Genomic DNA, 25,517 nt, shown 5'->3' with positions numbered 1-25,517 from the left:
CCCCTGTGCCCCCCCCCCCCCCACCGTGGGCAAATCTAGTAGGCTGGACCAGCCTCTTCCCAGGCATCTGCCACCGTTGACCCTGCAGTGGCAGGCATGCACAGCTAGACAGTGACTTAGGTCTGGGGGCATCAGAGGCTGAGTGGCTTTTGTGTGCCTTTGATCTTTTCAATGAAATTTTCTTTAGAATTTTTTGCTTTTCCAGGCAGGCCTATGGGAACATGGGAAAGGTCTTTTGCTCCCATTTGAGAAAGAAGGGACAGGACAGTGGGTGGTGGCTGAGGGTGTGGGGAGCGGGTCTGTTTGGAGGGCTCCACCATTCCCAACTTCTCCCCATTCACTGGAGTGGAACTCTTTGTGCCTTTGCAAGTCAGTCCCTCATGTCCTCACCACCTCCCCGGCGAGTGGATCAGACCCTGACTCCTCCCCAGGACCTGCCATTCACCGCCTCCCAAAGGTTCCTTCAATCCAGGACAGCGCCATGCCTTCTCACACCTCCTCTTCCTGTGCCCTGGTTTTCTCTGCTGGTCCTTCTGCCGGGATGGGATGGGAAGGACAGGAGCATGGTGGAGGACACTTCTCGCCCACAGGCTCTACCCAGCTGCCATCTTGCCATGGCCTCTTCTCCTGTGGTTTGGCTCCCTGGCTGTATCTGAACTCTGAACGACTCTGTGATGGAATCCCTCACTGTCCCCAGGGCAAAGATGAGTTGGGCTACAGTATGGATTGTTTTCTTAATGGGGCTGTACTCTCGTGGGCTAGGAGGTGGCTTTCACTTCTGGCTAACTGTTCTTTCTTACCCAGAAGGAATGCTGACCTCAGGAGGCCCCAATGGGACAGGGGGTCCCTGCCCAGAATTCTCTTGCCCAAATGGCACCTGCATTGATTTCCAGCTGGTGAGGCTTGGGAGTAGGAATGGGCAGGCCCAGAGTTTGTACACTCAACCAGAATACTGAGCCTATTTCTTTACCAGGTGTGTGACGGGAAGCCCGACTGTGAATTGGCAGATGAAACCGAGCCCTCCATGGAAGAGCAGGGCTGTGGGGCCTGGAGTCACTGGGGCCCGTGGGGACCATGCAGCCAAACCTGCAGGCCTGGGGTACAGAGTAGGAGCAGATGCTCCTCCCCATCTAGTCTCCTGGTGTTACAGCACTGCCTAGGCCCAGAGCACCGGTCATAGGCCTGCTTCATGGAGGCCTGTGCAGGTGAGGAGTATGGACACCAGGGAGGGGCTGTGGAGAAGCAGGTCTTAGAGAGAGGCAGAGACTATTGGGCCCCAGCTCTGCCTCACAGTCCCTACCACCCTGCCTGTCCTGATTCTCCCTTCTCAGTGGACAGTGAATGGAGCTCTTGGACCCCCTAGTCTCTGTGTTCTGAGCCCTGTGGGGGTACCATGATCAGGGAGGGGCTGTGGAGAAGCAGGTCTTAGAGAGAGGCAGAGACTATTGGGTCCCAGCTCTGCCTCACAGTCCCTACCACCCTGCCTGTCCTGATTCTTCCTTCTCAGTGGACAGTGAATGGAGCTCTTGGACCCCTAGTCTCTGTGTTCTGAGCCCTGTGGGGGTACCATGACGCGACATCAGCAGCATCACCCACCCCAGAATGGGGGCTGGGCCTGTGCCCTGCTGCCTGGGCCCCCTCCCAGCACCCACCAAACCAGTGAGTAAAGGGGAAGGGGGCACAAGTAGGGGTATTGAGGGGACTGTTGGTGGGACACTAGGGAAGGAAGATGTGGAGACTAGTGGGACACTAGGCAAGAGGGTCTCTGGTGGGACATTGCAAGAGTGGGGGGACAATGCAGGAAGGGGGGCTTGTTGGTGAGATATTGGGGGAATTGGGGACTGGTTACCAGGGGGGATGAAGGGAACTGGTAGGACACTGGTCTCTGATGCAAATCCCCCTCCCTGACCTCTAACCTTTGTTCTGGTCCTCTTCCAGAACCTTGTTCTCAGGAGGGCTGCCCCAATGCCACCTGCTTCGGGGACCTGGTATTCCAGCTCTGTGCCCCCTGCCCTCTGACTTGTGATGACATCTCTGGCCAGGCCTCCTGCTCATCTGACAAGCCCTGCAGCAGCCCAGGTGAGGGGAAGCTGGACTGGGTCTGTGGAGGTCTCGTACTGCTTGACACCTTACCCTGTGTTTTCCCCAGTTTGCTGGTGCCCAGAAGGGCAGGTGCTGAGCAAAGAGGGGAGGTGTGTGAGGCCTGGGCAGTGTCCCTGCCTAGTGTATGGCACCTACTACTGGCCTGGGCAACGTGTCAAGGCAGACTGCCAGCTCTGCTTCTGCCAAGATGGGCGGCTACGTCACTGTAGACCCAACCCGGAATGTGCTGGTGAGCCTCTGCCCCAGGCCCTTCCCTGAGGGGGGGGGGCTGGAACCTTCCCAGCCCTCCCAGCCCTGACAGCTATCCTTTCTCAGTGGATTGTGGATGGTCTTCCTGGTCCCTCTGGGCCAACTGCCTGGGACCCTGCAGTAACCAAAGCCTCCAGTGGTCTTTCCGGAGTCCCAGCAACCCAAGACTCTCTGGCCGGGGTTGCCAGTGCTGTGGTATCTACCGCAAGGCCCGCAGGTACAGGACAGGGATCTGACATCCTATTTACCCCTACTTAGGAAGTCAACTCTGTGTCCCTCCCCAAGTTGGGCCCTTCACATTTACTATGTACCCCAGATTAGCAACCTGTTCTGTGATACCCCAGTTGACACCCCAGCCACCTCTTCCTGCTTCAGTTTTGTGCCTGCCAGGTCCAAGAGCCAGCAGACAGAGCCTGCAGATTATTCAGCTTGACAGATCCAGGGGCAGCAGTGGGTACCTCTGGTGAGGCTTGCAGGGGCATAGCTATTTCAGCCCTTCTGGAGCTAGCCAGGCTAACCTTCTATCTGGCACAAATTGCTTCTCCACCTCTCTTTTGGGCCTATTGTGGTCGGTCTCTTAGGAGGAGGAGTAGAGTAGGGAGACCAGGCATTCACTCAGGACTTCCCCAGTCTTATTACTGACAATCTCAATTCTAGGAATATCCTTGATCCCAGGAAATGGGGGAGGGAGGATGACTTTGGGTGAGGCTGGGTCATTCTTCCCTTTCCAGGTGCGAGACAGAGCCCTGTGAGAGCCATGAGCATCTGGGCCACATTCATCATGTTGGGAAGCGCGGGCGTGAGGGTCCCTTCAGGGTGTGTGAGTGTTTTCCCAGGGGCACTACATGCTGCTCCCTCTATTGCCCACTGGGCAGCTGCCCCCAGGTGAGTTATCTGGGAGTATGGAATGGGCAATCTGGAGGGCAGTGTGGACTTGGACTGGCTATGCTTGGAGAAACTTGTGGAATGGGTCAGGGATGGACCCCACAGAGCTGGGTCCTGGTAGAGGGAAAGGGAGAATCATGTTGCCATTGTGTGCTGCCTGGTGAGTGGGTTTGAGGGGTGGTGGAAGAGCCCCGAGGGGAGAAGGATCCAGTGGGGACCATGGCAGGGAGGAATGGGTCAGTTTCCGTATCCTAAAAGCATATCTACAGATTGATGAGGCTGGGACTCAGCCAGCACACGGTTCACACAGTTACACAGTTGTTAGTTGCACAGTGACACAGTCCCTTTCTAATACCCACAGAGGTTAGGAGCAGCGCCTGTCCTAAAGTTGCTTTGGACTGGTAGTTTTATTCTGTTTTCTAGTCAATGGAAGTGAAAAAGCCACAAAATTCACGCAAAGGGAAGGCGGGGCCCTTCCCGCTGGGGGTTGTCCCTGGGAAGTCCTGGGAGAGAAAGTTTTGCTCCAGAAAGTGTGTGGGGCGTCGGGGGACTGGAGTATCTCTTTTGCTCTCTTCCTCCTGAACCTTCAGTTTCCCCCACAGGAGAGAACCAAACTGTGGTCTCCATGGCCACTCCTGCCTCTGCCCCCAGTCCTCAGATTGTAGCCCCTCTGGATACCTATGTTCTTCCCCATCTGGGAGGTAATATATGTGCTGTTAGTTATAGTGGATGATGAGAGGGCCACCGTGCCAGGCAGGGGGAGAGGGGTTGCCCTACCAGTGAGGGAAAGAGGATAGCTGGATTGCCCTACACGATGGAGGCCCTGAAGTTCCGAATCCCAAGTTGCCCTCCCCAGCTCTGCCCTCCCTGCCCCATTTCTCTGTCCTTCACACCCTCAGCTCCCCTTGTGACTATGTCCCTATTAGCCTCTGTCCTGCCTGCTCCAGCTTGCCCGCCCCCATCTCCCACACCTAGATCCCTGCTATTCTCCCTTGGGCTTTTATCGACTGCCCAAGATGAGCCTGCAGACACCATCCCACCACCTGGAGCACCCCACCTGGGAAGCCCTTCTGGGGATCCCCACTGCAGGGCCTGGTCCTGGAGAGGATGCTGAGTGGCACACCCAACCGCTCTACCTTCAGCTGGACCTACTTCGGCCTCGGAATCTAACTGGTCAGTAAGGAGGAAGGCATGGGTGATGGGGCGGCTGCCTCATCCTGGCCCCTCCTCAGGCATCATAGTACAGGGGACTGGCTCTTCTGATGCTTACATCACCAGCTTCTCTCTCCAGATTAGCAGTGATGGTCTACAGTGGCATGACTATCAAAAGATCCTGCCCAGTGTCTTGCCCCCACCTAAGGTACCAAGCTCTTCAGGCCCCTGCGTGGTCTAGTACGTCCCTTTGTGAATCCCACAGTCTATCCTCAAAGGACTTTCAGTCCTTCGTCCTTCCCCCTACAAGGGGCGGTCCCTGCATTCGATGCTTGTGGATGTATAGACTGTGCTCTATGAAGCCGAGGGTCCAGGGATGGCAGAAAACAGGGAAGTGGAAAACAGACCTAAGTATGCAAAGCTTTGTAGCAGCCTGGAATGGGATAGCAACACACCAAGTTCACAGAGGGCCTTGGAGGTCCCCATGGAGTAGCCTGGGCACATCTCTGTCCCCTTCGGGGAATGGGTTGGCAATCCCCCCAGGGAGACAGGTCCCTTGAAGGCATAAGACTCAGTCTACACAGGTGTTCACTCTTACCTTAAGTGCAGTGTCCATGCTGTGAGGGTTGCGGGACTCAAGGGGGCACCAAAGCAGGGTCACAGTGGCAGCTTGAGCAAAAGGTGAGACTCAGGCAGCAGGTACCCTCTTCCACAGCCTTTTCCTGGGAGCTGGAACCATGTGGCCCCTGAGGTATGGACATCTGGCCAGATGGTGGAGGCAAGGCACATCAGGGTGTGGCCACAAGATGGTCACCACAGTGACAACATCCAACACAGCATCTTCCAGTGGGTGGAGCTACTGGGCTGTGAGCCAGGTATGGACTGGGCTAGGAGCAGGAGGGACAGGAGTGGGCAGTGGGACATCAGGAGCCCTTAGTAACATATCCTCCACAGTGTCCCCACTGGCACCCCTGTGCCCAGAGGCCAGGCACCGTTGTGCCAGTGGTGAGTGTGCCCCAAAGGGAGGATCATGCGATGGTACTGTGGACTGTGAGGACGGCTCTGATGAAGAGGGGTGTGGACCCCTGCCTGGAAGCACTAGCAGGTATGGCCTGGCTTTGGTCTGAATGTGGATGGGGAGCCATGTGGAAGGAGACTTGCCCTGTCTTCACTCTCCAGGGGGCTCACAAACCCTGCATGCTAAGGAGTCCCAGGAGTCTCAGCTGGGTGCCCCAGAGTCCTGGCCAACCATGGGAGACTAAAGTTTTGTGCCTTTTCCTGGTGTGTTGAAAGGTGGCCCCTGAGCCAGCAGTACCACCACCACCCAAAACTTGAGAGGAGATTCTCTGGTTCTACCTAGTCTTGTAGGGTAGACGGGGAGGTGTCCTCATCCTCCAGTGATCTTGACACCATCAAGCTGAGAATCACTGTCAGAGCTCATGTCTGTCTGACCTCAGTGGGCAGTGCCTCTCCTGCATGCCCTACCTGACCCCTTCAGGATGGGTGGGCTCTGGGGCTGGCATGGCAGGTTCCCTGGAGCTCTCTTGATGGTTTTTCTTCCCAGAGTTCATTTCACAGCCAGCACCCGAGCCCTCTCTTCCCCTCACCATGGACAGCTGCCTTCCCAGCCCAGGGAGGTGAGTGGGAATCGGCTTCACTGCCTCATCTCGCTGTTCCCACGCCCACTTTTTCCTCCTTCTCCACACATTCAGTGGCATTTCTTCCAACTTGTATTTCCTGATGCTGCTCTGCCAAGCCTTTGGCCTGTGAGCCATCTGGGGCCAGCTTGGTGCTGGGTGGAGGTCTGGGGGATGAAGGGACAGGCAGGTGCAGTGAGGTACAGGGCAGGGCACTGACCTGATGCAGTTTTGGAGACAAGAGTTCTGTCATAGGTTGGGAGGCACCAGGGCATCTGCTCTTAGAATCTGAAAGAGCTCTGTGCTTCAGAGTGCCCAGAGGCATCTGGGACAAAGCTTGAAAGATGAGGGTATCTGTCACATGCCAGGAACAGCTTGACCAGGTTATTGAGGAAGTCTAGGAATCTGGGGGAGAAGAGCTCAAGTGAATGCACAGTAGACCAATGAGACCAGGACCAAGGAACCCCTTAAGGGTGTGGGCCAGTGTCCAGGGGTGCCCAGTCTGCCCATCTTACATGAGAGTCAGCTCTGTCCTCAACTCTGTGCTTCAGGAGACGGAAGTGGGAGGGAAGGGATGGATCAGGTGAAACTGCTCTCCAGGCCTGCACTGAGCAGGATGACTGAGCTCTCTCCCTCTGCAGGGTCTGGCAGACACTGAGCACCAGCATCCCAAGCAGGAACCATCCATGCCTACCACAGGTCTGTACACAGACTCCTGTCCCCTCCCCCAACCCCTGTCCCTGTTATCATCTGCCCTTTCAAAGCAAAAGGCAGTGACATCCTAGAGGCTCACCACTCCCATGTCCCCATCTCTGGCTTCTTCCAAGACTACAGACCTGCAGGGTTGAGAGATATTGGTCATGGCCAGGTCTTGCCCTGCTCAGCCTACTGGATCCAGGGTTTGAGAGACCAGAGGATGGGGACAGTTCTTAGGGCTGTACAATTGTCCTGAAAGGTAGCCCCCAGACCCTAGCCTGTATGGGTTTTCTCTATGGAGTTGGGAGCCACCTAGTGCCATCTGTGCCCCCTCTACTCACTCAGGCATGTTGCCAGGCATTTTTTCTGAAGTATTTGCTGGCAGAAAATGTCCTAAGTGGGGATGAAAGTGGGCGGGTCCCCGGCTTAGCATGCTCAGAAGCAGGGAAAGGAAGGAACTCCCTGCCTGGCATATGCCAGCTTCCCCAGGGCTGCTGATTAGCCACTTGCACCATAGTCTCAGGGAACATGAACCATCAGAGCAGCAAACTTGCCTTGACTCCACCCTGGGAGGTATTAGACATGCCATACCACCTGCCTGGACCTCCATCTCCCCATCTGTGAGATTAGGAGGCTCCTCATGGTGAGCTCTGATGGAAGCCACTCAGCAGTCTGACTAGACCATGTCTTTGTGTCTTTTATGAAAATCATATCCAGAGCATTTGGACTCATGGGATGCATTCTAATCTCATTCTAAATCTGGTTCTAAAAATGACTGCATTTGAAGATGAATATTTTAGTAAAAAATGAGTCTCTTGATATCCTTTTCACTGTAGCTGCCAGGAAGCTCAAAACTAGTTTGCTTCTGCTGCTGTGTTTAAGTGACCTCAGTTCTTTCTTTCCCCTTATCATACAGTGAACTTGAACTTGGAAGTTGCTGTCTTCTTGCAACTGGAGTACAAACTTTAGATTTAAACAAGTTTTTTTTTTTTCTACTTTTACTTAAATCTCGTCTTCTGTACCTTATTTTTTTATCTGGGGTCCTCCCAAAGTGGACTATTGACTGTGATATCTGTGATTACCCTGTACCACCCAGAAACCAGGGATATCCTCTTCAGGGTCTGTCTCACCATCTCTCCTGGGACAAGGAGCTGAGCCAGTGGCATCTCACTCCCTCCTCCTCCCCTAGGGAAGATATGAGGTGCCATCTGAGTGTCTGAAGCTCCTCTCCATTTCAGGGCAATCCATACAGATGCTTGCCACCACCCCCACATCCCTTTCTGGCACCAAGAGCCTATACCCAGGAATGGCAGCCGTGACCATGCTCCCCTGACACCCAGCCACTCCTGTGACTCCTATTGGTAAGATTCTGTACCTTTCTGCCTGCCTGCAAAACCAGTGTGTCCCCAACTTCTCTAGGGGAAGAAGCCCTGAGAGGTTGATCACTTGGTTAAAGGCCACATGCTTCAAAGTCATTTTTAATGGACAGCTTCTGGACCCAGCCTAAGCCTTTTTCAGTATCTCAAGAAAGGCAGAAAGAGAGGTACCCAAGGGAAAATGCAGGCTGGGTCCATAGTTAGCTGACTGTCATGGTGCCCTGCCCATAGGTCAAAGTGTCACCCCCAAGCCCTTCCCACCCATGCAGTGTGGCCCTGGACAGGTGCCCTGTGATGTGTCGGGCTGTGTGGAACAGGAGCAGCTGTGTGATGGGAGAGAGGACTGTCTTGACGGCTCCGATGAACAGAACTGTGGTGAGCTGTAGAGACCGCATCATTCAGTGGGAACGACAAGAGGGCTTCCAGTCTGGAGAACTCATGTGGGAAGGATCTGGGGATGGGAGATGGGGCAGCAGGAAATGAAGAGAAATTGTAAAAGCAATCAGTGTCTGGCAGACACTAAGCACCAGCATCCCAAGCAGGAACCATCCATGCCTACCACAGGTCTGTGCACAGACTCCAGTCTGGAGATGAAGAGGGGAATGGAATAGGCATCGGGCTCTGGCCTGTCTGATCACTGAGGATACTCATCTATCCATCCACCTACCTTCCCAGTTTTCTGTTGATACATCTTCTCATATAGCCATCCATCCACCCATCTATCCACCCACTCAGCCACCTACTTATCCATTGATCCATCCACCTACTTATCCATCTACCCACTCATCAACCAACCCATCCATCCATCTATTTGCCCACCCATTCATCTACCTGATCATCTATCCAATCGATCCAGCCATCTACCCATCCATCCATCTATCCATCTGCTGATCTATTGACCCATCTATCTGCCTACCCGTTGATCTACCCATGTATCTGCCCATTTTATCTACCCATCTGCCTATCCATCTATCCACTCATCTATTGACCCTTCCATCTGCCCACCCACTTACCTGTCTACCCATCTATCCATTTGCTTGCCATTCAAGCTTTTCAGCATCCCATTCACACACCCATCTTTTCATCCATTCATTCATTAATCTGTTGACCCTTACATCCATCCACCCATCTATCCATCTACCCATCTATTCATATATTTTCCATCCATCCATCCATCCATCCATCCAAAGTAAATCATTCTGATCAAAGTTTGGTCCTCCAATCAGGAGAAAAGAAAGTGTTAACAAATCACAGAAAGGGGTACCCCAGGGGAGCCCACTCAGAACGAGAATAACCAAGGAAACACACTCTCTTCATGCTCTGATTTCTCTCTGGATACTCACAGGTAGAGAAACTATGAGAGTGGTATAGAACAAAGACCCTATGTAGGCCTCATCCTGGTGAAGGCTGCGAGAGGCACTGGGAGGAGAGGAAGGCCAGGGGCTCTGGTCAGCCAGCTCTGTCCTGATCTTACCCTGAAGTTGAAGTCCAGTTTCTCATCCAGCCAGAAATCATTTGCATGGCTTCCTCCTCTCTCTTCACATTATGTATGGGCAGCAAGTGGGCCCTTTACTGTCCCTACCACTGCCTTGCCTGGGTTGCCAGCTTCAAGGACCCTCTGCTCCCCAAGCCAGCTGAGCTGTGGCAGTGGGGAGTGCCTGCCCCCTGAGCAGCACTGCGAGGGGGACCCTCAGCCGAACTGCCAGGATGGTTCTGATGAGGATGGCTGTGGTATGTGCTGGCTTGAGGTACAGCCCTGCACCCTGATCTGGCTGGAGTGGCTGCAGCCACAGTTGTGGTCCAGGCCTCGCCTTCCAGCCCCGGGGATTGCTGAGACATCCTTTGGCAGGGGGCGGCTGCCTGGTGGACCAGCTCTGCAGCAGGTCGTGCTTTGTACAGGCTTGCCCAGGTAGCCTAGCACCCAGAAGGAAGTAGAGATTAGCCACTTCAGGTGGGAGACCTGGGCTAGTACCCACCAAAGATTCTCCCGGGGAAGTGGCATGCTTTCCTCTGGGACCCCAGTGTCTAGCCTGTCTCTCTGGGACTCTAGGACAGTTATATCTCTATCAGCACAGCCTTGATCCCCAAAAAGGTTTGTCAGGACACCCACTCCCCTGGCTCTGCCCCTCCTTGCCTGTGTAAGTGGCCCGAGGGAGTCTCTTCACTCAGCGTTCTCATGATGTGAACTGGGAGTGACAGTCTTTCCAACCTCCACCCTCTCACCTCCCATGGACCCACCTGTCTGTCTGTCTGTGAAGATGAAGGGAGATAATACCCAAGACTGTTTGAAACTGACTCTCCAGTGTCACCTGGCTGTGCCACTCACTTATCCCTGGGCTCCACATGGAAGGCTTTGTAGACATTTTGTTCTATGAATCCGAGAGAGAGGCTCCCCAGCCTGCTCTTTGTGCTCCTGAGAACCCCTCCCCTGGTAACAGGCTTTCCTCAGGTCCCCAACCCTGGCTTTGGTGGTTAGCTCTTGTCACTGCCACCAGATGCATCCCACTGCAGGGTTCTCACCTGTGGGTGTTTTTCCAGAACAGAAGGGATTGTAAAACTCACAGGGTGCTACCCTTAGCTGATGGGTCCCTGGCTAGGGAGGCTCTCTGGCTTTGCCCTCCCCTCCCTAACATAGCCTGTCTCCTTGGAGTCTTTCTGGTGGACCCTGTTCTTCCTCCATAGTGGCTGGGGTGTGGGCAGAGTGGGAGCCCTGGGGACCCTGCAGTGTCTCCTGTGGGGGTGGCTACCAGAGTCGCCAGAGAGGCTGTATGGACCCCCCCGACCCAAGAATGGAGGTGCCCCCTGCCCTGGGGACTCCCAAGAGAGGGCACCCTGCGATTTGCAGCTCTGCCCAGGTGACACAGGTAAAGGGAAGCTGGCTGGGGGAGGTACCTCACAGTGGAATCCCAAGGTTATATCTCTGGGGCCCCTGGGGCCCACCCTACTTGGTGCCCCTCTTCCCCAGACTGCGGGATGGACTGTGTTTATATAAATGCTGAACTGTGCCAGAAGGGACTGGTGCCTCCATGTCCCCCCTCCTGCCTAGACCCTGAGGCCAACAGAAGCTGCAGTGTGGAACGTGCGGAAGGTGAGGTAGAGCCAGAAAGTAGAACTGAGAAGTGCCCAGCGGAGCCCCCAGCACTGTCCTCAGCCCTTTCCCTTCTGTCTGTAGGCTAAGTGCCCTCCTTCCCTCATACCCAGGATGCTGTTGCCCTCCAGGACTCCTCCTTCAGGACTCTCACTGCTTGCCCCTCTCTGACTGCCCATGCCTGGTGGGCCAAGAGCTGAGGCAGCCAGGGCTGGCCTTCCTGCTGGATAACTGCACAGAACGGTGAACATGCTGGGCTGAGGGAGGGTGCTGGGTCAGGGGAGGGCTCTGCTCAGAGGGAGGGCACTGGCCAGGGAGGGCACTAGATGGAGGAAAGGTACTAACCAGAGCCTTCTAGCTCTTAACGGCTCCTCTGCCCCTCTGTTGCCTGCAGTGCATGTGAGAAGGGGGCACTGCTGTGTGAGCCAGGAGGGTGCCCCCAACCCTGTGGCTGGTCTGCCTGGTCACCTTGGGCTCCTTGTGACCACTCTTGTGGCTCTGGAGTAAGGGTTGGGTTCAGGTATGGAGATGGGGAGGGAATGGAAGGGATGGGGAGAAGGGATCAGAGCCAGGCCACCCTGGTTGGGAGGGCAGTGGATGGAAGACAGAAAGACGAGGAAGGCAAGAGTACTGGACGATAAGGGAGGAGAGCAGGTGCCCAGGGCTGCCTCTCTCCCCAGGTCTCCCTCCAACCCTCCTGCAGCTTTTGGAGGTGCCCCATGTGAGGGTGACAGGCAGGAACTGCAATCCTGCCACACAGAATGTGGGACAGGTACTGTATGGCAGGAACCTGCCTTCTTCCTCCCAATTCCCTGTCCTGTGAGCATGGCAGGATGAGACCAGCTGGCAGTCGGGATGGGTGGTGGGCAAGGCCTCTCCATTCTGGCATATGGCTCTGGAACTGGTCTAGGATAGTGAGCTTTAGGGTGGGAAAGACACAGGTCTTCATGCAGATATTCTGGGTACCTGGGGAGGCTGGCCTGGGTGAAATGGGTTTCTGCAGAGCCCAGAAGACTGAGGCAGGTCTGGCTGTGTGCATCAGAAGGCAAGACAGATAGGAGCACTTAGAGACCAGATCAAGGTGCTAGTTTCTTCCCTTTGCATGGACTGAGTGACCCTCAGGCTGTGCAGGTGTCGGGGTGATCTCTACAGAGTAGGCGAAACACCACTGATATGCGAGCAGAGTGAGTGAAGATGGGGAAGGAGAGGAGGAGGTGGCAGCACAGGGTCTGGGCCAGGGTCATGCTGCAGAAAGAAAGGAAGGGTCAGTAGAGAGTGGGTGGTGACCGCTGGCAGGTGTCACACAGAGAGAAATTTAGAAGAGTTGACCTGAGGAACCATGACAATGGGCAAAGTATTGTGAGCTAGTTGCTAAACCATGGGGAGTCCCAGGCACAGAGCTTGATCAGACCTCTGCCCCCAAGGGTGAGAATTAGGGCCTTGGAATGGGGGGTTCCTAACAGCAAAGGGGCTCAGAGGAGTAACCCTTACCCTTCATGGCCTCAGCTTTTCAGACATGACCCAGGTCCCCAACCTTTTCTAGCACAGCCAGGGCCTCTAATATAACAGGCTGGTCCTGTCTTTTCCTCCAGAGACACCAGGCTGGACACCCTGGATGTCCTGGTCCTCCTGTTCCCAAAGCTGCCTTGTCCCTGGAGGGGACCCCAGCTGGTGGCAGCGTTCTTGGCTCTGCCCCAGTGACACATTCTGTCCTGGAGAAGCCACCCAGGAGGAGCCCTGCAGCTCCCCTGTGTGCCCAGGTACAGCCCCACCTTCCTTGTATGGCTGAGCACTTGAGTGGGACATGGAACAAAACAGAATGACCCCTTGACCTGGTATGACCCCCAAGAACTGAGAATGGGAAAGAGCAAACCTGGCTGCTGTCCTTCAGCCCCTACCCCAAGTCTTCCTAGGAGGCTAGCACATCGTTGACATTGTTTTGAACCATCTTGCATCCCTCCCTCCCTCCCTCTGCCTACCCCCATCTTGCCACCTGTGACTATAGATTCAACTCTTCCTGACAGTGCCAAGTGACTGGGGTTTATGGGCTTCCTGGTCTACCTGCTCGGCCTCCTGCAATGGCGGCATCCAGACCCATAGGCGTAGCTGCTCTGGCTTGACTCCTGGGAACCCTGTATGCCCAGGACCCCATACACAGACCAGAGATTGCAACATGCACTCCTGTGCAGGTACCAGCTCCCTTCTGCAGTCTCCAGGTGGCCTTGCCCAGCCCAGGTCCTGGAGTTTTTACTTTTCCCACCTTTATCTTCTCACTTTGCTGACCTCTGGCTTCAGGACAGGCCACATTTTGAGCTAGGGAAACTTCCAGAATTCCCAGCGTCTCTCTAAGACTCTTCCCTCTCTCAGACACTTGGCTAAGGTTCCTCACTCCTGCTGACTAAGGACATATGACCTTCGAGGACAGGCTCTTTGGAGGAAGTCACACTGACCTGCCTTAGGTGAGTCCATTTACAGGACAAAGCTCGGGGAGCAGCACCCGCCTAGGGAAATCCAGACCCTCTGTGTGTCCAGTCCTTTGGGCACACCAGACACCCTGGCCTCTTCCTGCACAACACTAGCTGCCTGCCCTGGAGCTGGTGCCCCTGTCGACTGCACGGTGTGCTCTATGCACCAGGAGCAGTGGTTCGCCTGGACTCCTGCAACAACTGGTAGGCTACAGTGGAGGAAGGTGGGGAAGGGCAGGGGAGGGGCGGTACCTAGAGAGGGGCTGCGCTCCAGAGGGGAGCAGGCATGGACTCACACATACTCACTCACTTGTGGGGATTCAATATGCCAAACATGCTAGCAGACAAACATACCAGGCATGGCTCCTGAGAAAACTCCAGTGAATGAGACAGGTACCCGTGAAGAATATTCACCCCATTTGACTGTGGGAAGACTAGGTTTCAGACAGGTGGGGTTATGTAGGTTTCACACATGCATACAATGTATTTTGATCCTATCCACCTATAACTCTCTGCAGAACCACCCCACACCCTCCCAACTTCATGTTCTTAAAAAAAAAAAAACAAAAAAAACCCCAAAAAACCATCAAGTCCAGTTTGTGCTGCCTGTGTAATCATGGGTGTCGGACCATCGGACCACACCCTTAAAGAAAACCGACTCTACCAGCCCCCAGCAGCCCCCAGCAGTCATCAACTATTAATGGTGCCTCTGGAGAGGAGCTTCTGCTGTCTCCCAGCTTCCCGTTTCTCTCTCCTGGGTGTAATTCTCTACCTGGAATCCCTTGGGTTCAGCTCTTTGAAGTGCCCAAAGCTCAGAGCTGACGCCACCTCCTGCCAGCAGAGGGCACTTTAACCATCCTCTCCCCGCCCCTCCTTCACCTCATTTCTTCTTATTTCCTCTTCCTCTCTGTCTCCTGGTCTCCCTCAGTTCATGTACAAATTATTTAATAAGTATACACGAAATAAAAAGTATATAAAGATGTCTCTTAATGAAACTGACTAAGGGACAGCACCATGCCTGGGCCGTCACGGAGCTGGCAGTGACTGGGTGGCCTGGATTGGGATTCAGTGGTCCCTCTCTCGGCAGCACCTGTATCTCTGGTGAGATGATATGTACCACAGCACTCTGCCCAGGTAATCCCTTCTTGTGACTGTCAGTGCTTGGGGACCATGGTGGGGGGCTTTGGGCCCTTCAGAGATAGTCTCCTGGGAGTGTTGGTGGTGCCTGGGGAACTCAGGGTTCAGGATGACTTGACTGAGTTTCATGCATCTTGTTCCCTCATCCTGACAGTGGCCTATGGCTGGAGCCCCTGGACTCCATGGACTCCCTGCAGCCGCAGTTGTAATGTAGGCATTTGATGACACTTCTGAGCAGGCACTGCACCTCCAGCTGCCTTTGGGGGTGCTGAGTGCCAGGGTCCCAACATGAATTCTGCAGTTTGAGGCCATGCTGAGGTAAGAGTGGCTACCGGAGACCTCCTTAAAGAACCTTCCAGAGAGAGGCCAAGAATACCCTTCCAGGACCCCATGAGAAGTACAAGGGACTTCCCTAAGGGATGCCATTAAGAGATGGTCCCCAGAGACTCTACTAGTCCATTTCCTAAGAGAGACCCTCCTGGAGGCCAGCCCACTTCCTCCTGAAGGCACAGGATCTCCTGAGGTGGAGATGATACTGCAGGTGAAGGGGGAGGGTTAGAAGAATATCTGGGTCCTGCGGCGAGGGTGGGGGGTGGGGGGAGTATGCTGGGCATGGGAGGGGAGCCTAACAGTTATCTGAACGCTACCCATAGGCCCTGGTGCAGAGTGGGGTCCCTGGACTCCATGTTTTGTGTCCTGTGGTGGTGGCTACAGAAACCGCACCCAAGGAATTGGCCCACACAGCCCCATTGAGTTCTCCACCTGCAGCCTGCAGCCCTGTACAGGTGAGGGATACCCTAGTGGTTATTCCCACCAACCCAGGACATTACCAACCCCCTCCCTGCAGCCCTGTCCCTTAGCACTGTATAGCTCTCCTGACAACCCCAGCCATACCCAGAGTTAGTGTCTCTCCCAGGTTGGGAACCCGGGGGAGAGCTGAGTGCACAGCCCTCCTGCCGCTTTGTCATGTGTGTCTCCAGGGTCAGTACCTGGTGTGTGTCCCAGGGGCCAGCAATGGCTGGAGTGTGCCCAGGGACCGGCCTCTTGTGCCGATCTCAGCATCTCTAGAGATACTAATCACACATGCCGCCCTGGCTGCTACTGCCCCGCCGGGATGCTCCTGCTGGTAAGTATGCCCCCTGCCTGGCCACAGCTGGGACCTCCTCATGGCTTGGGACCCTGGGTTGACAGAGAAGAGACAGACAGGAAACTAAGCAAAGGCAGAGCCAAAGGTTTGGAGCTGGAAACAGACTCTACTGAGTTGAAGGCACCCTCGGTGGCTCCTTGCTCAAGCGCAGGGCCCTCATACTTATTGTCAGCTACATGCTGAGCACCTACTGTGTGCTCAGTCTTAGACTGGGCAATCCTGTGGGTGGAAGAGACAAGTGAGACACACTTGAGTCATCCGCTGATTCTGGCTAGACCAGAACCTTAAAGAAAATGGTGTGTGGGGTGGGTGGGGTATTACACTGTTAACAAATCACATAGTTCATATCGAATATGTATGTGTTTCATGTAGTTGATTTTACTTGACAATTCAGTTTCATGTCTTGCAATGGAAGAGGGTCATTTTCTTCCAGAGGGAGGGAGGCCATATCCCCATGCCACCCACAGCTAAGGGTCTGCTTCTACCCAATGGGAGGGCCAGGATAGAGCTGTCTGTGGAGGTGCCTGGGTGGCACTTGATGTAGACTGGGAACTGAGTGCTGGCTTTGACTGATGAAGAGCAGGCTGGAGCCAGGATGACAAAGGACTTTCAATTCCAGAACAGCGTGCGTGTCCCCACCCAGGACTGCCTCTGCACTCACAGGGGTGGCTCCAGCCCCCAGGACGTGCTGTGTTTCGTCCATGTGAGAACTGGTGAGAACCCCACTGCCGTAGCAGGCCTGTGACCCCTGAAGACCCAGCTGTGCAGTGACCTGTGCTCAGCAGCAGGGGATGTTTGCTCAGTCAGCCACAGAGATGCTCGTCCCCTCCCTCAGGCACAACCATCCAGGCTGGATGGCTGAACTCATCTGTACCCCTCCAGCCCCCCATCCCTGACTGACTTCTTTCAGAGGCTGGGCATGTGATTCTTGTAGAGCACTTGTCTGGCATGTGGGTTCAGTCTCCAGCAGTGAAAAAATATCAGCTGTCTCTTATGTTAATTTCCATGGCTGTTGTAGCAAAGTATAACACACACACACACACACACACACACACACACATTGTAGAGGTAGGGGTTTGATAAACACAACCATTTCATTGATGGTCGTAGTAGTGCAGGCCACACATGTCCAAGATCAAGGTGCCTACTAAGTTGGAGCATCTGTTCCCACCTCCCCTTTTTGATAGCAGTCTGGCATTTTCTAGCATGCAGATGGCTGTCTTCTCCCTCCTTCTATCACCTTCCCCCTGTGCATGTGGGGGTCCAAATCACTCCCTCTTATAAGGATGCAGGTCACAACTTTACTAACTTGGTTGCTTCTGAAAGACCCCATCTCCAAATAAGGTCACCTTTGCAGGTTCTGAGGGCTAGTTTGAGCATAGGCTGTGTGGGCCACATGCAGCCCCCTGGAGTGCCCAAGCCTCTGCTCTTTGCCTTGCAGCTCCTGCACCTCTGGACTCATCACCAACTGCAGCTCCTGGCCTTGTGAGGAGGGTAAGAAAGGATCCCAACTTCTGATGCCTCCTCCCTAGGCTGTGATGGACCTGGGCTGTGGGGAGGAGACAGGCCTCAGGAGAGATGAAGCAGGTGGTGACGTGGGACCTCCCTGTATTGTGTCACCATCCGCTCATCTTCTCTCTGCCCCCCATGCACTCCCAAGGCCAGCCTGCATGGTCCCCATGGACCCCATGGAGCATGTGTTCAGCCTCCTGCGGCCCTGCAAGATGCCACCACACCTGTGCCTCCTGCCAGGCTTTGACCGTGAGTGGCCCTGTGGGGCCTGAAGCCCAGGGTGGGGCCATCTCTCAGCCTTGCACTAACTGCATCCAGTACCCTCAAACTCTTTCACACTCCTTTTTCTTCTGTTCCCTCAGGAGCAGGGGGCTGGGGACCTTGGGAACCCTGGTCTAGTTGTAGTCAGAGCTGTGGGGGAGGCCTGTGCAGCCGTACCCGAGACTGTAACCAGCTTCCACCCCAGGGCCTGGGGGGTTTCTGCGAGGGACCTCAGGCCCAAGGGGGAGGCATGCCAAGCTCGGCCATGCCCAGGTACCTGCCAAGGATGGGGTGGGCCCAGGAGCAGAGGGTGAGAAGCTGGGAAGCAGGCTGAGATGCAGGCCAGGGACTAACTCTATTCTCAACCCATCCTGTCCTGTCAGTGACCAACTGCAGTGCCATTGAAGGGGCCAAATATAGCTCCTGTGGCCCTCCCTGTCCCTGTTCCTGTGAGGACCTCGTGGTGAGTCTGGGTCCCCTTGGTGAACTGACTTCTAACTGACACCCATCTGACTTCTAACTGACACCAGAGAATCATCTTGTGGGAAGCAGGGTGTGGCTTGGGCTCATGGCCTTTTCCCTGGTGCTGTGCAGCAGGCCTGGTGGGATGGATGAGGCTCTGACAGTCTATGACAGTCTATGACAGTGCACAGCAGGCTTGCTCCCCCTTGTCACTGAGAGAGCCAGCCTCACCCAGCAGCCCTTGGATTCAGTACAGCCAATGTTTCTCAAATTAAAATGCTATTGCAAACACAGCACAAACATGTGGGAAGAGGGAGTCATCCCACCATATCATCTTAAGTGCCATAAATATTTTGGTGTACAAATCTTGGCCGTGTGTGTGTATGTGTGTGTGTGTCTGTATGTGTGTGTTTCCTGTGCATCTGTGCAGGCACCATAGACACAGATAGAGGCAAAACTCTTCTCTGTGGTCCCACAATCTTGGGGGTGGGGAGAGACATGAATTAAAGATTGGACAACATGATAAGAGCTCTGAAGATGGTGCTTTGAGGCCTGAATGTGGAGAGTAATATATAAGAGGTCAGGGACGGCTCCAGACAGATGAAGGAGGAGGAAGAGGAGCAAGAGAATACACCTAAGATGTCACAGTCACCACAGGTCACCACACGCAAAGCCTGTCTCTAGCTTTCCGGTACAGTCCCCCATGCCAGTCAGCTTTCCGAGGTCCCTGTTCTCTGAGTTCTGTGGAGGCCTGGGCATGCCTCAGTTCCCAGGTCATCATCATCAGTGCAGGTCTCCCACTGAGCCCCTTAAGAGCTGGCAAGTCACATTTGCAGGGCTCCAGGTTCCAGATGTGTCCAGGGGAGTGGAAGGGTTTGCCCACAGGCCTGCCCCTAGTCCTCTTCTCAGTGGCAGAGGACTCAGTGACAGGCTAGTTCCTTTCCTGCTCTTCTCAGCAAAACTTCAAGGCAGATAGTGCTTAAAGCACAAAATCTATAGTTGTAAGGTCACACGTCTCTCTCCCTCTGGCCTCGTTCTCCCCTCCTCACCCTCCTTCTTCACTGTGTTGATAGGACAAAATACTTAACAAAAGCAACTTAAGGAAGGAAGGATTTATTTTGTCTCACAGTTAGAGGATGCAGTTCATCATAGTAGGGAAGGTATAGAGGCAGGAACATGAGGCATCTGGTCACATGGCCACAGCCAGGAAGCAGAGTGGATGCTGCTGCTCAGCTCTTTCTTCCTTTTATTCAGTCTAAGACCACAGCCCATCGAATGGTTCCAGCCATATTTAGGGTGGGTCTTCCTAACTCAACCCAATCTATGAAAGTCTCTCGCAGTCAAGCTCGGAGATTTGTTTCCATGGTGATTTTAAATCCCATCAGGTTGACAACCATCACACAATCCTTCCAGCTTGGTCTCTGACTCTTGCCAACTCTCCCCTTCCTCAATCTTCATGTCCCGCTGACTAGAGCCCCTTCTTGCTGTCCTCCCAGCACTGTGTATGGCGCTGTCAGCCTGGCTGCTACTGTCCCCCAGGGCAGGTGCTGAGTGCTGATGGGGCTTTCTGTTTGAAGCCTGGGCACTGCAGCTGCCTGGACCTGCTGACTGGGAAGCATCACCATCCAGGCACTCAGCTGGCAAGGCCTGATGGCTGTAAACCACTAGTGAGAGGCTGTGCTGTGTGACTGAGGCAGGAGGTAGGATGCTGGCAAGCACGGCTTGCCTGGTGTCTATGCACTTGAACTCTGGAACCTAGACAGCAGTATATTAGACACCTCCTGTTCCAGAGAGGATACAGAGAAGGCCCCATGACCCTTATCTAATAGGTGGGGAAACTGAGGCAGTCAGTTTCTGTCTGCTGAGGGCTGAGTGTGTACCCCTGGGGAGGAAAGGGGCTTGGCTACAAAGGAACAGTCAGGATGTTTGCTCCCACTACCCCCCGCTTCACACTCAGTTGCAGGTTATCCATGGTCACTCTCTAGAACAGCACACCATCTTTGACATCCCAGAAGGTGATGGGATAGGGAATGGATTTCAGGAGCAGGGGTACTGGAGAACAGGAAGATGGGGCACAGCCCCAAACCATGAAGGAGGCAAAGAAGGAGGGGAGGGAAGTGGCAACCAGGTAGCTTTGTGGGGCCCCAGGCCACACTAGCCTCCATCTCTTTTTCCTGGGTCTGCACTTGCCTAGCCCCTGCATGGAGGGGAGGCTTAACTGTACAGACCTGCCCTGTCCCGGTACGTGCCAGCTCGTGGGAAGGGATAAGAAGAGTGGCCCAGGGTCATGTCAACCATACACAATGTTCACTCTGCCCCTCACAGTGCCTGGAGGCTGGTGCCCATGGTCAGAGTGGACAGCATGCTCCCAGCCCTGCAGGGGCCAGATGAGAATTCGCTCCAGGGCCTGTGTCTGCCCTGCTCCCCAGCATGGTGGTGGCCCATGCCCAGGGGAGGCAGGGGAGACAGGCGTCCAGAATCAGAGGGAGGCCTGTCCTAACCCCACTGCATGCCCAGGTATGATACTCCCAAGAGGTCTGTGCTCCTCCCCTAGAGGCCCCAAATGTTCGTTCCAAACCTAATGACCTTTTAGGCCTCCCAAGATAGATAATTCTGTCTCCTTGGTGCAGTGGATGGAGCCTGGAGTCCATGGGACGGTGGTCTCTGTGACACATGCCTGGGACAGTCCCATCGGAGCCGGGTGTGCAACCAGCCCCCCACCTCTGACGGAGGCAGGCCTTGCCCTGGGGGCCATGAGCAGAGTCGCCCTTGTCAGGACAATTCCACAGTGTGCACAGGTGAAGGCTTTGGGGTGGGGAGTGTGGGAGAGCTCTTTGTAGGTTTAAACAAATGCTGGTTGTGACTCTGACCACCACGTGCTCACACACAGCTCTCTGCAGAGGGCAACCCCAAGCTCCTCATCCAATGTTCTTACAAAGTGGTAGGTCAGAGCAGGCGCTGGTGTCATAGGAGGGACTTACCCCTTAGGATGGTTCCTCGGCAACCACATTCTCAGTTTCCTTCCTTCCGTAGACTGTGGAGGGGGCCAGGATCTGCTGCTCTGTGGGCCATCCTGTCCCCGCTCCTGCCGGGACCTGTCCCTTGGCAGTGTCTGCCAGCAAGGGTGGGCAGGCTGCCAGCCCAGCTGTGGGTGTCCCCCAGGCCAGCTCTCCCAGGATGGGCTCTGTGTGCTTCCAACTGACTGTTGCTGCCAGTTCCAGCCTGGAGCCATGGGTTAGTACCTCCCTCGCCCTCACCCTTGCCCAGTAGCCCACTGAACACGGCAGCACCCTCTGCCTGGCTCTGCATTCCTGTTCATGGGGCCCAGCCCTAGGCTGTAGGATGGGAACTGGAAGCCTTGCATCTCCTACATCTGGGCTGGTCCAGGTTGGAGCTGCCATCTGCCATCTCCTTCCTCCAAGACATGCGTGCTATAGAGTGGCGTGTAGGCTGAGGGCTAGACAGGGCTGCCATGTTGTCTCGAGTCCCCGCTCTCACTTCTGTGTCCTTCAGGAATCCCTGAGAACCAGAGCCGGTCAGTAGGGTCCACACTCAGCTCCTGGGAGAGCCTGGAACCTGGAGAGGTGGTGACTAGGCCATGTGACAACTGGTAAGCAAAGGAGGTTTGTGGAGCTGGGCAGCAGTGCCCCGGGGGGAAGTGGGCCAGGCCCTGTGGCTGCAGCTCCTTTCCTGGTCCCCAGCACCTGTATGGCAGGCATCCTGCAGTGCCACGAGGTGCCCAGCTGCCCTGGCCCTGGCATGTGGAGTTCCTGGGGCCCCTCGGAGGAATGCAGTGTTTCCTGTGGGGGAGGGGAACAGCTGCGCTCCAGGCACTGTGCCCGACCCCCCTGTCCAGGACTGGCTCGGCAAAGCCACACCTGCCACACTCAGGTCTGCAGAGGTAAGCCGGCCTCTATCCAATAATCCCACTCAGCCTTGAGTCCCATCACGGCCCTTGACCCTGACTCTGAGTGCTTATAGGCTCCTCCATTTCTACCTTCCTCCCTGGCCAGTGATTAGCAAGTGAAGGAGGAAGCATCCAAGTCATGAAGAGGGCTGTGAGGAGGGGACATTACAAGGGGAGGACACTGTGACTTTCAGGTCATAGAAAAGGTGGGCACAAAGGTAGGCAGTGAGAACGGTGAGAGCTTTGCACTGACTCTGGTGTTGCCTCAGAGACAGGCTGCCCGGCTGGCCGTCTGTACCGTGAATGCCAGCCCAGCGGGGGATGCCCCTTCTCTTGTGTCCACGTGTCAGGACAGGTGGCCTGTTTCTCTGAGAGCTGTGAGGAAGGCTGCCACTGTCCTGAGGGTACCTTCCAGCACCAGTCGGCCTGTGTCCAGGTGAGAACTGAGCTGGCCAAGAGTCCAGGACCCTGCCCTCCCTCCCTGGCACCTGGCAGCTTATCAGCGCCAAGAAGTCTGTGGCCTCTTAGATAGCCACCTGGAGCCTTTGCTGTCAGTATTGGGGCTGGGAGATTAGGGGACTCAGAAGGGAAGGTGGAGGTGAGGCAGCCTCCTAGGGTGTCCCTAGCTCTCTGGGACTGGAGGCCACCGGCCTCCCAGGGCAGTGCCTGGGCCTGTACTCCCCACCGGCTCCCAGCTCCCAGTACCAGGCTGCCCACAGGGGCTTTGAGGCCACCCTAGTCATATACTTCTGTATGTCCCTCTGGCTCTGACACTCAGTCTTTCTGGCTGATCCCTATAGCTCCTATGGTACCTGGCTCAGTGTCCCCTCCCATGTTCCCCACCCTGTCCTCCACTGCAGGGACTGTGGGTCCTTATTGCCCCTCTCTTCCCTACAATGCCCTCGTGAGGAAAGAAACCCCACACCTTCTCTTTATCTGGCCCCAGATCCATCTCCAGGTGTGGGTACAGATGACAGGCAGGCTCCCCCTCTGCTCTGCTGAAACCAGCAGCTGCTCAGAGATTCCTTTTCTAATCCCGGTGGCCTCCGTCAGGCAGAATGTCAAGGCCTTAAGGGACCTGAGCTGCTGCCTGGTCCTACCTCCTTGACTTAGGGTGACACTTAGCCAGAGAGAGGAAGGTCAGGAGGACACTGAACACCAGTGTTAGACTCACACTCAGACAACCAGATCCCTCTGGTTCTTGGCTAGACACCTTCTGCCTCTGCCAAGTCCTGTCCTCTCAGAGCCTCTGTGTCTGCTTGCATCCCTCTAAGTGTTCCTTGCAGGAAGACAGTTGACCCTCAGGCCAGGCCACATAACCTGTAAGCCTCTCATGGACCATGTATGCCCCTCACATAGGCCCCCGGTCCCATGTGCACTGGAAAAGGCCCCCTGAGGCCCAGAGCCCTCCTTCAAGTCCCTACTCCTGCTCCCATTCCTTCTCCTTCCCCAAGTCTCTGGGAAGCTGCACACAGGTGCCTGGTAGGAGGCTTCCTGTACCTTTCATTGTCTCCTGCCCATCCATCCAGGAGTGTCCCTGTGTGCTGACAGCCTTGCTGCTGCATGAGCTGGGGATGGCCAGCACTGCCCCTGGGGCTCACCCAGCCTTTCTGGGAAGGGAAGGCCCACCCCTTGGACCTAGAGATGAGCTGCTCCCAGGCCAGATGCTTCAAACAGGCTGCCGAAACTGGTAAAGGAAACACCAAGGTGGGGACTGGGCTATGACTTGTAGGGGAGGGCCTAAAGATATGCGAGGATATGGAACCCAGGGGTCTGGCCACTGCCTTTGCCTGGCTGTGTCTTCCCACGCTTTGGGGCCGAAGGCCCTTCTCCTCAGGAACCCTGCCCTGCCCCTCATGCCTGTGCCCTCTTCCCAGCTCCTGTGTGCATGGGAAACTGTCTTGCTCCATGGAGGACTGCTCCAGAGCCCATGGCAGCTTCAGTCCCTGGGGCATGTGGGGCCCATGCTCCCACTCCTGTGGTGGACTGGGCACCCGCACCCGCCACTGTATGCTTCCCACACCTGCTCCTGGTGGCCTGGGCTGCCATGGGCCCCTTCAGGACCTTGAGTACTGCCCCAGCCAGGAATGCCCTGGTAAGGGAAGCAGGAAGGTGCTGGGCAGACACCTGCCTGGTCAAGGATGGCTCAGTTGCCTTTTGTGCCCTCCTGTGTCTGTTCATCCCTCTTACTTTCTCTGGGCCTTCCTTCCTCTTACCTAATAGCTCTAGACTTCTGTTTGGGCCTCTAACCAGCACTTCTGGAGATCTTGCCAGATGCATTACACTGTGTGGAGCTGGTGAGGGCCGAATACCCCTGTGTCAGAATCCAAGGGCTCAGATAACCCATTTCAGCATGTGCTGAACCCTGCAGATTGATGTGTGTGCAGAGGGGAGGGAATTCTCTGAGAATAGAATAGTTTTGGGGGGCTTCCTGGAGGAGAAGGCCTATGATGGGTTTTGAGGGATGGAGAGAATGCTGAGCATTGGAAGGGCAGGAGCAGCTTAAGTAAGCAAAGAATTTAATCCTGGAGAAATCTGCAGTATTTCCAGGGGATAGCTGTAGAGTGCTGGGCTAGATAGCAATAGTTTGGAGCAATGATCACCAGCATTAGACATGGTCCAGGAGCTCTGAAGTTACCAGAACATTTTCAAACAGGGTCTCCTTTCACACAGGTACTGCAGGGTCCATGATGGAGCCAATGACAGGCCTTCCAGGTAGCTGGAGTCTCCCTTTGGGAAGAGCAAGCCCTGGGTCTCCTTCCCCAGCCCTGTTACTTGGAGAAGAGGGAGCCTAAGCTGAGTAATCAGGAAGTGCGCACACTCTTTCTTCCATCTCTCCTCCCCACAGGTGGCTGGGGTCCCTAGTCGCTGTGGTCTCCCTGCTCCCACAGCTGCACAGACCCTGCTCACCCTGCATGGCGCAGCCGCACAAGCCTCTGCCTGGCCAACTGCACAGCAGGAGACTCCTCACAGGAGCGCCCGTGCAACCTGCCCTTGTGCATAGGTATGACTCCCAGGCTCAACCTTGGACCCTATTTAATCACAGTCTTAAACCAACTCATCTAATTTCACATCCAGACCTCAATATCCAGTTCTCTTGGAACAATTATTACTATCATCTAATCTCAGACTAGTATCTGATGCCAGGTCTCTTGCTCACTTTACCAGCCCCTGTAGCTGCAATGTATTCTGCCAAGGTCATCAGTTCCCTCAGTCCTCATGCATGCCCCAGGCCCTCAGCAGCCCTGTGAGTCAGGAATTTCTATCCCCTGTGGGAAAAAACTCACAGAGATTCAGTTGCCAAAGTCACACACCCTTCAGTATCAGATCCAGAACAGGAGCCTGAGGGTGTGGATGAGGTCACTGCTGGCCCAGTAGAGGAAGTCTTCACTTGAGCTGGGGAGAGCCTGGGGCTGGTTTTGCCTGCTCCAGGTTTGCTT

General features: G+C 55.1%; 1 protein-coding gene across 1 annotated transcript in view; it reads left to right on the top strand.

Moving 5' to 3' along the window:
* Positions 1-25,517, top strand: part of Sspo (SCO-spondin) — a 51,979-nt gene that overhangs the window by 14,346 nt on the left and 12,116 nt on the right. The window contains 56 exon segments of the mRNA XM_029563918.1: positions 805-896; positions 974-1,205; positions 1,508-1,534; positions 1,537-1,659; positions 1,939-2,079; positions 2,150-2,332; positions 2,419-2,569; positions 3,084-3,237; positions 3,343-3,397; positions 3,840-3,938; positions 4,213-4,410; positions 4,470-4,597; positions 5,105-5,255; positions 5,344-5,494; positions 5,954-6,026; positions 6,668-6,725; positions 7,961-8,083; positions 8,330-8,480; positions 9,660-9,855; positions 9,857-10,007; positions 10,781-10,878; positions 10,881-10,962; positions 11,064-11,186; positions 11,300-11,429; positions 11,581-11,706; positions 11,867-11,958; positions 12,779-12,946; positions 13,211-13,429; positions 13,612-13,625; positions 13,692-13,855; positions 14,739-14,785; positions 14,943-15,074; positions 15,077-15,106; positions 15,442-15,573; positions 15,769-15,914; positions 16,555-16,600; positions 16,603-16,648; positions 17,377-17,429; positions 17,596-17,618; positions 17,621-17,696; positions 17,810-17,949; positions 17,951-17,981; positions 18,092-18,171; positions 19,667-19,837; positions 20,128-20,219; positions 20,365-20,411; positions 20,496-20,687; positions 20,801-20,968; positions 21,204-21,404; positions 21,684-21,780; positions 21,872-22,071; positions 22,353-22,513; positions 23,607-23,767; positions 23,955-24,172; positions 24,751-24,792; positions 24,926-25,087. Coding sequence (XP_029419778.1) covers positions 805-896; positions 974-1,205; positions 1,508-1,534; positions 1,537-1,659; positions 1,939-2,079; positions 2,150-2,332; positions 2,419-2,569; positions 3,084-3,237; positions 3,343-3,397; positions 3,840-3,938; positions 4,213-4,410; positions 4,470-4,597; positions 5,105-5,255; positions 5,344-5,494; positions 5,954-6,026; positions 6,668-6,725; positions 7,961-8,083; positions 8,330-8,480; positions 9,660-9,855; positions 9,857-10,007; positions 10,781-10,878; positions 10,881-10,962; positions 11,064-11,186; positions 11,300-11,429; positions 11,581-11,706; positions 11,867-11,958; positions 12,779-12,946; positions 13,211-13,429; positions 13,612-13,625; positions 13,692-13,855; positions 14,739-14,785; positions 14,943-15,074; positions 15,077-15,106; positions 15,442-15,573; positions 15,769-15,914; positions 16,555-16,600; positions 16,603-16,648; positions 17,377-17,429; positions 17,596-17,618; positions 17,621-17,696; positions 17,810-17,949; positions 17,951-17,981; positions 18,092-18,171; positions 19,667-19,837; positions 20,128-20,219; positions 20,365-20,411; positions 20,496-20,687; positions 20,801-20,968; positions 21,204-21,404; positions 21,684-21,780; positions 21,872-22,071; positions 22,353-22,513; positions 23,607-23,767; positions 23,955-24,172; positions 24,751-24,792; positions 24,926-25,087 — 6,747 coding nt within the window.

The sequence above is a fragment of the Nannospalax galili genome, unplaced genomic scaffold (genome assembly GCF_000622305.1).
Source record: "Nannospalax galili isolate Female #2095 unplaced genomic scaffold, S.galili_v1.0 scaffold1217, whole genome shotgun sequence".
In the NCBI taxonomy this organism is placed as follows: Eukaryota; Metazoa; Chordata; class Mammalia; order Rodentia; family Spalacidae; genus Nannospalax; species Nannospalax galili.
This window is presented reverse-complemented; position numbering and strand designations above follow the sequence as displayed.